The sequence below is a fragment of the Culicoides brevitarsis genome, chromosome 2, assembly GCF_036172545.1.
Source record: "Culicoides brevitarsis isolate CSIRO-B50_1 chromosome 2, AGI_CSIRO_Cbre_v1, whole genome shotgun sequence".
Taxonomy (NCBI): domain Eukaryota; kingdom Metazoa; phylum Arthropoda; class Insecta; order Diptera; family Ceratopogonidae; genus Culicoides; species Culicoides brevitarsis.
The window spans coordinates 31,963,492-31,976,125 of record NC_087086.1 but is presented as its reverse complement, the minus strand read 5'-3'; the positions used below and the strand labels follow the sequence as shown (position 1 = coordinate 31,976,125).

The following is a 12,634-nucleotide window of genomic DNA, read 5'->3' as shown; positions in this document are numbered from 1 at the left end:
CTCATTGACCAAATTGCCAAATCATTTTCTATGTACCAATTTTTCATTATATTAAAAGCATCTTGCATTATTTCGCCAATTGTAGATCCAATTTCAACTCTAACAAAAATTACAAAGTCATCTGCAAATCCCTCAATATGAAACATATTATCTGTCAATCGTCTAACAAAGTTGTCGTAAGCCATTCAAGCCCATTTAAGCATCCTCCTTGACTAAATCCTTTTGTCGATGTCATTCTTTTCTTTTGTTCTCCAAGATTTTTATTAATTTTATTCGATTTTAATGAAGAGATTATCCATCCGACGCTCACCCGTCCCTGTTTTTTTCTGAATTAGCATGTAGGCAATTTTTTTGAATCAGCAAAACGCAATTCCTTTATTACTGACGCCATCTTTTAGTGTATCAAAAAGGAAAAAACATTGTCAATTTTACCATTAATTTGGCTTTTCGGCGACGATTTGCAGCAAAAACAGGTAAGTTTCAGTCAATTCTCTGCATTTTCATGTCGCGGCCCAAGTAAAATTATCAAAAATTCCCTCGGAGCGCTAAAAAGCCCAAAAATACGTTAAAAACTGAAATGCTGCTCGAGCGCTTCCCGTGTTTGATTCTGAAATTTTTCTGGTCCCTCTGGCTTGGGTTTTTGTAATTATATTTATTGTTTATTCCTCGGTTTTGAGCCAAATATCTCGCGATTTAATTAGAAAATCGCAAAAATTTCAATAGAAAATGACGAAAAAAGAAGTTTTTGAATGACCCAGCTATGGATCAATACGTGTCGTATTCCAATTCTCATGAAAAAATTAATTCTCTTTCGTAGAAAATATGACAACAACACAGACGAAAGTTCAAACGAAAGTCGAGGACGAAGGAATATCCGAGTTTGTCGTTTACGATCAAGATGTTTCCGAGGAGGAAGATGACGGCGCCGGATATTTCGTGGATCAAGCAGGCAATTATTACTACAGAGCACATCGAAATGCGACGCCTGTGCCTGCAGATCCGCCCGCCGAAGAAGAAGAAGAGCCCGTAACGAAAACTGAACAAACTGAAGGCGAAGACGAAGACATGCAATATGTGCTTATCATGCCCGATGGCAAGACAGAAGACGGCGAAAAGGAAGTTTACGACTTTGACGAGGAAGTTGACGAAGCACAAGTCGACGAAAAGGGAAATATCATCACGGTTGTCAAGAAACGCACGTCTTCGGGTCAACCAGAAGTCTCGCACATGTGCAATTATTGCAATTACACAACGAGCAAGCGTTACCTCCTGTCGCGTCACATGAAATCTCACAGCGACGACAGACCTCACAAGTGTTCCGTGTGCGAACGTGGCTTCAAAACGGTCGCATCGCTGCAAAATCACGTCAACACTCACACAGGCACCAAACCGCATAGTTGCAAGTTTTGCGATAGCTCGTTCACGACTTCTGGCGAGCTTGTGCGACACGTCAGGTACCGACATACGCACGAAAAACCCCATAAATGCACGGAATGCGACTACGCCAGCGTGGAATTGTCCAAATTGAAGCGGCATATCCGTTGTCATACCGGCGAACGACCTTATCAGTGCCCTCATTGCACATATGCCTCGCCAGATACGTTCAAGTTGAAGAGACATTTGAGGTTTTTATACAAAAATTATTAATTTTTTTACATTTTTCATCAATTTTTTTCGTTTTCAGAATCCATACTGGCGAAAAACCGTACGAATGTGAAATTTGCAAAGCTAGATTCACACAATCAAACTCCCTGAAAGCACATAAATTGATTCATAGTGGTAAGTTTTAAAATTTTTTCATCAATTTTAAAAGATTTTTACCGAAAAATTTCATTTTTAGTTGGAGATAAGCCAGTATTCCAATGTGAACTTTGCCCGACGACGTGTGGGCGCAAAACTGATCTTCGGATTCACGTTCAAAAGCTTCATACAGCTGATAAGCCTCTCAAATGTAAGAGATGTGATCAATCCTTTCCTGATCGTTACACTTATAAAGTAAGAAAAAATTATTTTTTAAAATTTTTTTGTGAAAAATTAAAATTTTTCTCTTTTTAGCTCCATTTAAAGACCCACGACGGCGAAAAATGCTTCAAATGCGACTTATGTCCGTACGCTTCGATCTCCGCGCGTCACTTGGAGTCCCATCTCCTCATCCATACCGACCAAAAACCCTATCAATGCGATCAGTGTGACCAATCATTCCGTCAAAAGCAACTCCTGAAGCGTCATTACAACTTGTATCACAACCAAGAGTACGTAGCGCCCGCACCCAAAGAGAAAACTCACATTTGCCCGACCTGCAGTCGCCCATTCCGTCACAAGGGGAATCTCATTCGACACATGGCAGTGCACGATCCCGATTCGCAAATGCATAAACTTTCGCAGGAGCTCAAGGAGGGCAGACAGAAGCGAATTCAAATCATCGACGGGCAAGAAGTGATTACGCATGTAAAAGCTGAAGCGGAAACCGATGAAGAGGACGAGGAAAGCGAGGAAGACATGGATATGGAGCATGAGGAACAAGTTGTTGCCATTCAGGGCGAAGATGGACAACAGTATGTCGTGTTGGAAGTCATTAACATGCAAAATCAGGAGCAAGAAGGCACTGAAGGAGCGTCAAATGCTGCTGGAAACAACGAAACTGAACTCATGGGAGAGGATTTTCTCTTGAATGAAGGTAAAAATTTAAAATTTTTCATTAAAAAAATATTTTTTAACAAATTTTTATCAATAGAACTCCATGAAACAACTCTCAATGACCCGATCAAACAAGAAAAAAGTGGAAAAGAAGACTGTTTCGGATTTGAAGTGAGTCTAAATTAAAAATTTTATGAAAAATTACTAATTTTTTTGATTATTTTTAGGACGAAGAAGAAGAAATGGAATAAATTTCATCAAAATATGAGCTTTACATAAGTTACATTTGTATATTAGGCGCTTTTCTCATTTAATTATTAGCAGTCATCAGTTTTATTGATTTTTTTAACGTCACTTTATTATTAATTCTAATTTTTAGGATATTTGGAACTAAATGGAATCTTTAAAGAGCTTGAATAAATGATTTAAGAAGAAAACGGGCAATTTTGGTACGAAAATGGATGAAAGCTTCACTCCCAAGTTGTTTAAAAGGACAAAAATCATCAAAAATTGATGAAAACTCAAAAATTTCTACAAAATAATTCTGGATACGGATGAAATTTTACTCAAAAATTTAATTTTTGGACCTCTTTTAACAACAAAAATAAAAATCAACGAAAAATTGTTAAAAATTTAAAATTTTGGACAAAAGTTGAAGAAAATCGTTTGAAATTCTGAAAATTTTGACAAACATTAACGAAAAGTTGTTTAAAATTGTAAAGATTTTGTCAAAAATCAATCAAAAATTACTCAAAAATTTAATTTTTTTTCTTTGAAAAAAATTTGAAAAACAATAAAATTTTACTCATTAAAATTTAATTTTTAAAAAAATCTTTTAACAAAAATTGATTAAAATCTCAAAATTTTCTTCGAAGATGGATAAAGTTTTACTCAAAAATTTAATTTTTGAACTTCTCTTAACATAAACTGAGAAAAATCAACAAAATATTAATTAAAATTGTAAAATTTTTAACAAAAATCGATGAAAAATTAATTAAACTCTAAAAATTTTTAAAACCTTAAAAAAATGTAAAATTTGAAGATTTAATGGAAAATTTTTCAAAAAATATAAATTTTATAAACACTTTCATGTCATCACAGACATAAATTTGTCAAAAATGGTCAAAAACCTGTTCAAGCCGAATCAAAACAAACCGTAAAATGATAATTTCATTAAAATTAGAATAATATTTACTCATAGAAGGTCACTGATACTCCATTCATAGATACAACAATGACATTTAATTGTGTTATCATTCCTCTGATAACACTGGTTTCTTAAATTTTTAATCGATAAGCGATTTTTTGTTAAAAATGAGAATAATTTTATTACTTTTCCTGTATGGGTATTGCAATATCAACATGTAAAACACTTAAAAATCTCCATTTCACAGCTTCAATTTTTCTTCGCGTGACTCTGAGATACCTTTGCCATATCCCGTTGCAAGAATTCCGCGACAAGTTTGTTAAATTCCTCGGCAAAGCGCAAATGCACGTTATGTTTGCCCTCCTCAAAGACAAAAAGTTCCGAATTTTCGATGTGATTGAGCAAGTAGGGCACGTGTTCGGGCACTATCATGGGATCTTTGGCGCCATGAACGATCAACGTTGGTGCCGTGATACCTTCTAAATGCTCCTTGCAGATATTTCCGTCGCGTTCCTTGTAGAAACGACAAATGGCATCTACCCATTCGCCCCATAAACGCGGAAAACCGTCTTTGCCGTACATTTCTTCCATGGGTTTTCGCATTTTTTCCGACCATTTACTGACATCGCGGATACTTTCGTAGATTTTCAGCTCATCGGGATGGATATAAGCATTGGCGCCCCAAACAACGAGACGACGCACATTGAAACTATGAAAGCCCGCAAGTACCATACCCGTGATACCGCCATCGCTCCATCCGAGAACGTCGAATTTGTTGATTTCCAGTTGCTGCATGAGCGTGAGGGCAGCTAAGGCATCACGTTCGAAGAAGTCAAGGCCAAATTGGCGTTTCTCGGAGGCGTTTTTGCCGTATCCGGGTGGCGTGAAACCGATAATTGTGTAGTTGGGGAGCAATTCTGGTAACTTTTCCAATTGCGGTTTGAAGTCGGACAATGGAGATCCCTGAAAAATCGATGAAATTTCGTTAAAAAAGGTAAATTTTGAGATAAATTTGAATTTTTTACCAAAGCACCGGGCAATAAAATCAAATTATCGACACTGATGTCCTTGCCCGTCTTCACATAAGTCACGTCATGCCCGTTGACCGACATTTTTTGTTCCGTAAACGTACGTACGAGCACCAATTTTCGCAAATTTTCATACCGCCCGCAGTTTTTCAGCAGATTTTTACCCAATTTTTGCAGTAACATGTTGCGGAAGAAATGCGTTAAATGCAGCAAATGAAGATTTTTTGAGCAAACTTGATCCCGGAAGCGATGCAAACGAAACTAAAACTAGAAAAAACAGAAATTTTTTCTGTATACGTTGTTGCTCACAGCTGAGCTAGATAAAAACTGACAAGGTCAGTTGTTTTTTTCCCTGTGTTTCTTCAATTGTTTGTCGTTTAATCGCTCTCTTGTTTATGCTTGTTCGACGACGACGACGACGAAAGATGCGTGTACGGAAAAATCGAAAGTTGTTCTGAGAGAGTCAGCGTTAGAAAAAGAGAGACGACGTCGGTCGTTCAAACGGGTGTGGATTCAATTAACGTTTAATAGGAATGCAATTACGAAGGCAATCAAGTCAATGGATGGGAATTATTTGTTCATGTGTGATGAAAGTAAAAGTTTATATGAGAGAAGTTTTGTTTCTCGTCCAAGTTTTGAAGATTTTTTGACTTTCAGAAGGTCATTGACCTAAACTCATCGCATTCGAGACTAAATTTTTTATCACAAAAATCTATTTTACTGATAATTTTTTTTCTTTTCATATTTTCAGGCATAAAATCGTTGAAAGTGGCGGATTCTGAAAAAAATTAATATTAAAAAAAATAAAAATTAATTAAATAAATTAAATTAGAATTAAAATAATAAAAAATTAAATAAAAAATAATTAAATAAAAAAATAAAAAAAAATAAATTAAAAAAATAAACAAATAAATAAAAAAAAAATAAAAATTAATAAAAAAAATAATAATAAAATATTTTGTAACTAAAAAAAAATAAATAAATAAAAATTAAATAAATAAAATAAAAATTAATTAAAGAAAATAAAAAAATATTTTTTAAATAATATAAAAAAAATAAAAACTAAAAGTTCAAAAATTCTCCTAAATAATTCAAACCAAGCAAAAAAAAATTTTTTTCATAAAAAATTAACTTAAATTAAGAAAAAAATAAAAAGTTTAAAAAATAATAAATAAATAAATAATAAAATAAAAAAAAAATAAAAAATAAAAAAAAAATAAATAAATAAATTATTAAAAAAAAAAAAAATAAAATAAAAAAAAAAAAAATAAATAAAAAAAAAACTAAAAGCTCAAAAATTCTTCCAATTTAATCCAAACCAAGCATTTTTTTTTTCATAAAAAAATAATAAAAATTTTCCCGATCGTTGCATTAAAAAAAAAAATTTATGAACCCAAACGAACGAAAAATAAAACATTCCCCTTGTCATGTTTCGTTGACTCGACCGACATGCCAAAATGCTCACCAAAAAAAGTTGAGCCCAATGTTGTTGATATTAAAGGAGAGATAACGTTCGTCGTCGCATTTCCACAGGATGAAAACGAACATCACTAAAAGGTATAAAAGGAATGGAATTCAAGTGTTTACTTTCAGTTCGCATTTGGAAGACGGCAAAAGTTAAACTCGGAAAGAAAAACAAAATAAAGGAGCAAAAAAACGGATATTGAAGACAATAAAATAAATTTGTTACAAAAAAAAAAAATATTGGACTGACTCTTATCAAGTTGATAAAAAGTTCACTTGAAAAGTTGAAAAAGGAAAATTTTAATGAAAAACATTAAATAGGTAAATTTAGAAATAAAAATTTTAATTAAAATCAACAAAATTAAAATTTTCAAATCAAAAAAATTTTAATAAGTTTTTCGAGTTGAAGAAAAAGAAAAGTTGAAAGGATGATATTTTATTTATGAACATCGTTTAAAATGATTTATTTTCTCAAGAGAACATGCTCAGACATTTTTATGATATTTATTGTGATTTGTAGGATTTAACAGGATATTGTCTTCATCCTTTTATCTTGAGAAGAAAAAAGTAACGAAAAAAGGAAACAACTGACACTTTTCTTAATGCGAGATAATTTACTTGCGTCAATAATGATTTTGGAAGCTATTAGTGGAATTTATTCGTGAAAAATGCGAGAATAGGCGTTTCCATTGGGAGTTTTTTTAATGAACTTATTTTTTTAAAAATGGAAAAATCTTCTTTCAGTTGTATGAAAAAAGTTGTGTGTAAAAAAATGGCTTGAAATGAATAAAAAAGTTAAAAATGATGAAATAATTTGAAATTTTTATTCAAAAATTGTTGATTAAAATTTTTTTTAATGGGAATTTAAGTTATTTCAGTTTAAATTGAAGCCTTAAATTATTCGAAATTTCTTCGTAAATTGAAAAAAAGAAGAAAAATTGTCATTTTTGGTATTTTAATAGAAACTCTTTTGAAAAGAGACATTTATTTTATGAAAGTTTTAATTCGTGTTTGGACCTTTTTTAAATGTGAGCAATCAACTTGATTGATTTATTTCATCAAAAAGGCAAAATTGACCAAAAATATCCTTATTTAACTAAATTATTTTTTTTTTATCACAACATGATATTCAAAAAAATATGACATGAACTGAACCGTCTGGAAATATTTTTTTTTATTTTATTATGTGAAAAATTCTTTAACTTATTCTTTCAATTAAAAAAAATTTATTTAAATTAAATAAGAATTTAATGAAAATATATAAATAATTAAAAATAATTAAATAAGATTTAAATAATTTAAAAAAATAATAATAATTGAAATAAATAAATAAAAATTAATAAATTAATTAATTTAATTAAATAAAAATTTAATTAAAATAAATTAAAATAATAAAAAAAATAAATAAAAATTTTATTAAGAAAAAAAAAAAAATAAAAATTCAATTAAAATAAATTTAATAAAATTAAGATTTAATTTATTTTAAATAAGAAATTATTTTAATTTAAATTTAAATAAGAAAATTTTAATTTAATTCAAATGAAAATTAATATTTTTTTAAAATTTAATTAATTTTTTTTTTATTTTTTTAATTTATTTTTATATAAGACCAATGATTAAAACAATTCGCTTAAAGATATATAAAAATAATAATTCATGACATTTTTTCTTCATAAAATAGGAAACATTTTTTCCTTAGAATCCATTTCCCAAAAGCTTCTTAAAAATTATCTTATTTGTGCTACATTTTTTACGCCTACATGATCAAATATTTATAAATTGAACATTTTTTTCCCCAGAATCGGCTTATTAATTTAATCTTTTTTTCTTTTTGTAACAAATATTTGCTCATAATGCCTTTGGTTACTTTGAAATCAACAAAGTTCTCGAAAAACTCTCTCAATTGTGTCTAAATTTAATTTTATTATTAACACTTTTTAAATTTTTGTCGAAACAAAGTCGTAAAAAAATAAACAAACCTCGCGTCTGTTTTGTTATTCACGAAAAAAATAAAAAAAAAATAAAATTGTGTGAAAATTCGTCTCCAACTTTAAATGAGAGACACAAATCGATAGGACACCGACATCTTTTTTATTATTTATTTATCTTTATTTGTCATGACACTTGATTGAAATCTATTTTCGTGTCAAATTTCCATAATTTTCAATTGACACACAATTCATTCACAATAAAAAGAATTTACGTTCATCGACTGGTGTGCGCGACAAACGACATCATTTTCGACAATTTTGATGGTTTTTTCTTGCATTTTTCTTCGGAGCGGAAATTTTCCTTGGAGAGTTCCTTTATTTCGAGTCGACTAACGGTATGCGAGTCGGATCCAATATCTCGAATTATTCGCAGTTTCGGTAAATTCTCAAAAAGCTCAATTTGACGCGGAATTGATAATTGCGCTTTTTCATGATTGCCCAGCCCAAGCACTTTTAAGCTCTGCAACTGATGTAATTTGTGAAAAGCTTGTTTGGTGAGTCCCGGACTGTCGAAATCTACCTCCAAAATTTCAAGTTCCGGCAAATTTTGACAAATTGCCTTGAAAATGTTGTCTGGCTGTCCCAAATGAGCTCCCAACAATCTCAGATGTCGCAAATTTGGAGCTTCTTCACAGAGTTTCGTGATTCCTTCAAGAGAAATTTTCGTCGCTTGCCACAATTCCAAGTGAGTTAACACGGGCATCGATTTCCATTCTGTCAAAAAACAATGAAAACATCGAAGATTAATTAAAATTAGCTTTTTTAAGTTTTTCAGGTCCAGAATTAAAGGCACCACGTCTTTTAGATATTTGTTATGACAAAATTTCAAAGCCTCCAGATTTGGGAAACTTTCGAGCATCGTTCGCCAACATTCGGCGCAAGATTTTCCCGGCTTATCACGTGTCATGTAGATATATTTGCGAGGTCCCGTCTTGATAGCGAGTTGAGTTAACTTGGGATTTGAAATTATTTCATGTCCGAAGAAGCAAGGATGAATTTCGCGGTATTCGGCGTCGCGATAACTCTCACTGATGCAAAAATCCAACGATTTTAGGTTGACCAAAGGTGCTAATTTCGCTAAAGATGTGATTGTGTCGTCGAAACGAACAGTGAGTTTTGTCACGTTGCTCCAAATGTCGCATGGAATGTCTCCGTAACACTCGAGAGTGACATTTTCCAAGCTTTTTTGGCGGTTCAAGAAGTTATTTATCGATGCGGCGTTGTAATCGTCAACTCTCCAGCCACAATCGAGCGTTAAAAGTTGCAATTCTTGTAAATCTGTGAGTTCTTTGAGAGATTCTTCTTCGGCAACGCGATTTCCACTTCCATGGTAGATGACAATGACATTGGGACCGACATGTTTTATAGCGTTTCCATGCATTTGCAGCAAAATTGGCATGTCCTTGAAGCCAGAAAGAGATAAAATGTGAAAATTTTTTATCGAGGGCATCACTTGGAGGAATTTTTCGAACAGCAAGGCGTCTCCGCTGAGATCCGTGATGAAAAAATCTTGAATTTCGTCACTTTTTGTGGCGAATTTTTGTTGTTTCAGGTACAAAATCATCTCTTCCCATGATTTTTGGTCCATATTCAAGGAAATTTTCAAAGTTTTTAATTTATGAAATTTTTCAAAGACGTAAAATGACTTTTCACGGTCAATATTTTTGCATTTTTCGTGTGACACAAATTTTAATTCCGTTAAATCCAAGGAAATTACTGTCGTTGAAAGCTTTTCCCATAGCTGGTCTGAGCAAAAATTGGAAGAAATACTGATTCGTCCTATTTTGAGGGAATAAAAAGGTCGTGATGACTTCATAAGAGTTGAAAATGGATGTTCCTCAACTTTATCAAGACGACAATCGTGAAGATACAAAAGATCATCGTTGAATTTCCGAGAAGTGTTGAGAACTGAAAGCCAATGACGGGACACCAGACGACATTTTTGAAGAGTTTTGTAGTTCAAATAACTGAAAATCATCAAAAGAAGCTGAAAATAAAAAAATTATTCAAAATTAAAGGATTTTTTGAGACTAAAAAACTTACTTCATTCGGAAAATCATCAAAAACTGACGAAATATCCTCCGTGACAGGTTCCGATATTTCCAAACTATGCTTTTTATGCTTAAAAAATTTATCGGAACGTGAAAAGTCGATAAAATCGAAGGTATTGCGTCTTAATTTTAAAAATTTTTGAGACATGTCGCGTTATTTTATTAATAATTTTATTGTGAGAATCATTTTTAATGGTCTTTTTCACAACAATAAGGTCAATTTTATGACTTTTGACAAATTTAGGTAATTGACTTGATGATAACAAAAGCAATTTTGTTTGTTTTGATTCGCAAACTCTCAATGAAATTTTAAAAACAGAGAAAATTTCATGTGTGCAAAATATGCGAAATGAGAGAAGATGTTGCATAACAAAAATTGTACGACAAAATGTGTACAAAAATTGAGGAAGGTATTTGAATGAGTTTGTGAATGAAATTTTGCTGAGAAAATTTGTGATGTGAGAGAGAGAGACTTTTTGATTTTTGCCGGTATTTTATACTGGAGATCAGTAAATATTTAAGATTTTTTTGAAAAATTTCAAGAAAAATTAAAAATTGGGTAAAAAGTTGACTTGAAAATTTTGAAAAATTTTTTTGAGCCAAAAATTTTGACAAATATGAGTAAAACAAATTTTTTTTATATCATCAAAAATTGACCAAATATTACAAAAAAAAATAATTATTCAATTTTAAGCTTAATTATTCGTTAAAAAAAAGTAGATTTTTTTTAAAATGGCCTGTTTTGGTCTATTTTCAAATTTTTTTGAGAAATTCTCAAAAATATTATAATTATATTGTTCAATTTTTTAAAAAGTATTTATTTTGTATTGAAAATCGTATTTTTACTTATTTTTTTTTTCTCTACAAGTATTTTTCTCAAAAAAAAAAAAAATACTGAACTTATTTTTTATTTTTTTTACAATTAATATTTAATTCGCAGATTTTGACATTTTTTATCAAAAAAATATTTTAAATTTTATTTTTAAATTTTATAATTTTTGTGGAGCTTTTTTATTAATAAAAAATTAAATTATAATTATTTTTTAATTAGTTTTTTTTCCTCATATAAATTTTTAATTATTTTATTTATTAATTAAATTTTAAAATTAAATTAAATTTAATTAAAATTATTAATAATTAAAAAATTAAATTAAAAAAAATAAAAATTTAATTAAATTTTAAAAACATTTTAAAATGTTTCAAATATTTTTTAATAAATTTAAATTTTTCTTTCAGATCTATTAATTTAACACAACAAAACTCGTTCAAACACAAAAAATGTATGGAATGTTATTAGAGAGTGTCGTACATTTCGTTCAAGTAAGTACCTTAACGACTTAATTTCATTTTAATTGTTCAATTCCCATGAAAAATCAATTTAATTTACTCACTTTTTCATCAATTTTAACTTTCCAACTCAAATTAGTGCAAAACTTCACATTGCCAAACCATGAACTTCTCAACATTTTTCCTAACATTTTATTTTTCTTCAATTTGCGCTGTAAAAACCGTCGAAGAAAACTTTTTGGGCGACCTTTTATCCCACATTTCCTTACGTCAACGAACTAAAGCCAGCATCATGCGCCTTGTTCACGACCTTCTCGATCCCGAACTAAACTCCCAACTTTTCATCGAGTGTGGCAACACAGTTACACTAATTTTCGAAAATTTGGGCGACGACACAACGCAACGGGAACAACACGATCTCGTCTGGGCTTTTCTTCATCCACGTCAACCGATGATAAAATTTTACGTGTTTCGCTCCTCCGCCATTCACGATGACGAAATAAAAATCGGGCGCAGCTCTTTAAATATTTTTCTCGTCGATAGTTTGGAATCTTTTTCAAAAATTTACGAACGTCTCCAAGACAAAAACTTCGAAAGTGACGCTTTTTATCTCGTAATTCTGAATTATTTGAACGAAGATTGGTTCAAAGTTGCCCGCAGCATTTTCCAGAAGGCCCATCAACGATACATGATCAACACCAGTTTACTTTTTTTGTCGAATACGGAAGATGTGGTAAAAATTTTCACGTATTTTCCATTCACGGAGGGAAAGTGTGAAGTTCCTGAACCAGTTTTGATCCAAAAAGTCCGAAATGGGAAATTTTTAAGCGGAAATTCAACTTTATTTCCTCGAAAATTGATGAATTTTCACAAATGTCCCGTCAAAGTAGCACTTTTGGACATTCCTCCGTTCATTTTTTTGGAAAAATATTTGAAAAACGGCTCGGCAATGAGAAATCTGGAAGGAATTGAAGCAAATTTATTAAAAATTCTTGCAAAAAAATACAATTTCACGATCGAACCTGTAAT

At 31.0% G+C, this 12,634-nt stretch overlaps 3 protein-coding genes across 3 annotated transcripts; 1 reads left to right on the top strand and 2 right to left on the bottom strand.

Annotated features, from left to right (window-relative positions):
- Positions 1-397: 397 nt before the first annotated feature.
- On the top strand, positions 398-3,068 carry LOC134830038 (transcriptional repressor CTCF). Its single transcript, XM_063843388.1, has 7 exons — positions 398-473; positions 818-1,625; positions 1,685-1,779; positions 1,841-1,995; positions 2,056-2,677; positions 2,735-2,808; positions 2,865-3,068. Exons 2-7 carry the CDS (start codon positions 823-825, stop codon positions 2,886-2,888), a joined length of 1,773 nt encoding a protein of 590 aa, XP_063699458.1. The 5' UTR covers positions 398-473; positions 818-822; the 3' UTR covers positions 2,889-3,068.
- Positions 3,069-3,922: 854 nt separating this feature from the next.
- On the bottom strand, positions 3,923-5,182 carry LOC134832134 (valacyclovir hydrolase). The gene is made up of 2 exons (XM_063846038.1): positions 4,810-5,182; positions 3,923-4,747 (listed from the first exon to the last, which is right to left on the bottom strand). The coding sequence occupies exons 1-2, from the start codon at positions 4,993-4,995 to the stop codon at positions 4,034-4,036; spliced, it is 900 nt and encodes a 299-aa protein (XP_063702108.1). The 5' UTR covers positions 4,996-5,182; the 3' UTR covers positions 3,923-4,033.
- Positions 5,183-8,436: 3,254 nt separating this feature from the next.
- LOC134828964 (uncharacterized) lies at positions 8,437-10,466 on the bottom strand. Its single transcript, XM_063841955.1, has 2 exons — positions 10,311-10,466; positions 8,437-10,254 (listed from the first exon to the last, which is right to left on the bottom strand). The coding sequence occupies exons 1-2, from the start codon at positions 10,464-10,466 to the stop codon at positions 8,482-8,484; spliced, it is 1,929 nt and encodes a 642-aa protein (XP_063698025.1). The 3' UTR covers positions 8,437-8,481.
- Between the last annotated feature and the right edge of the window lie 2,168 nt (positions 10,467-12,634).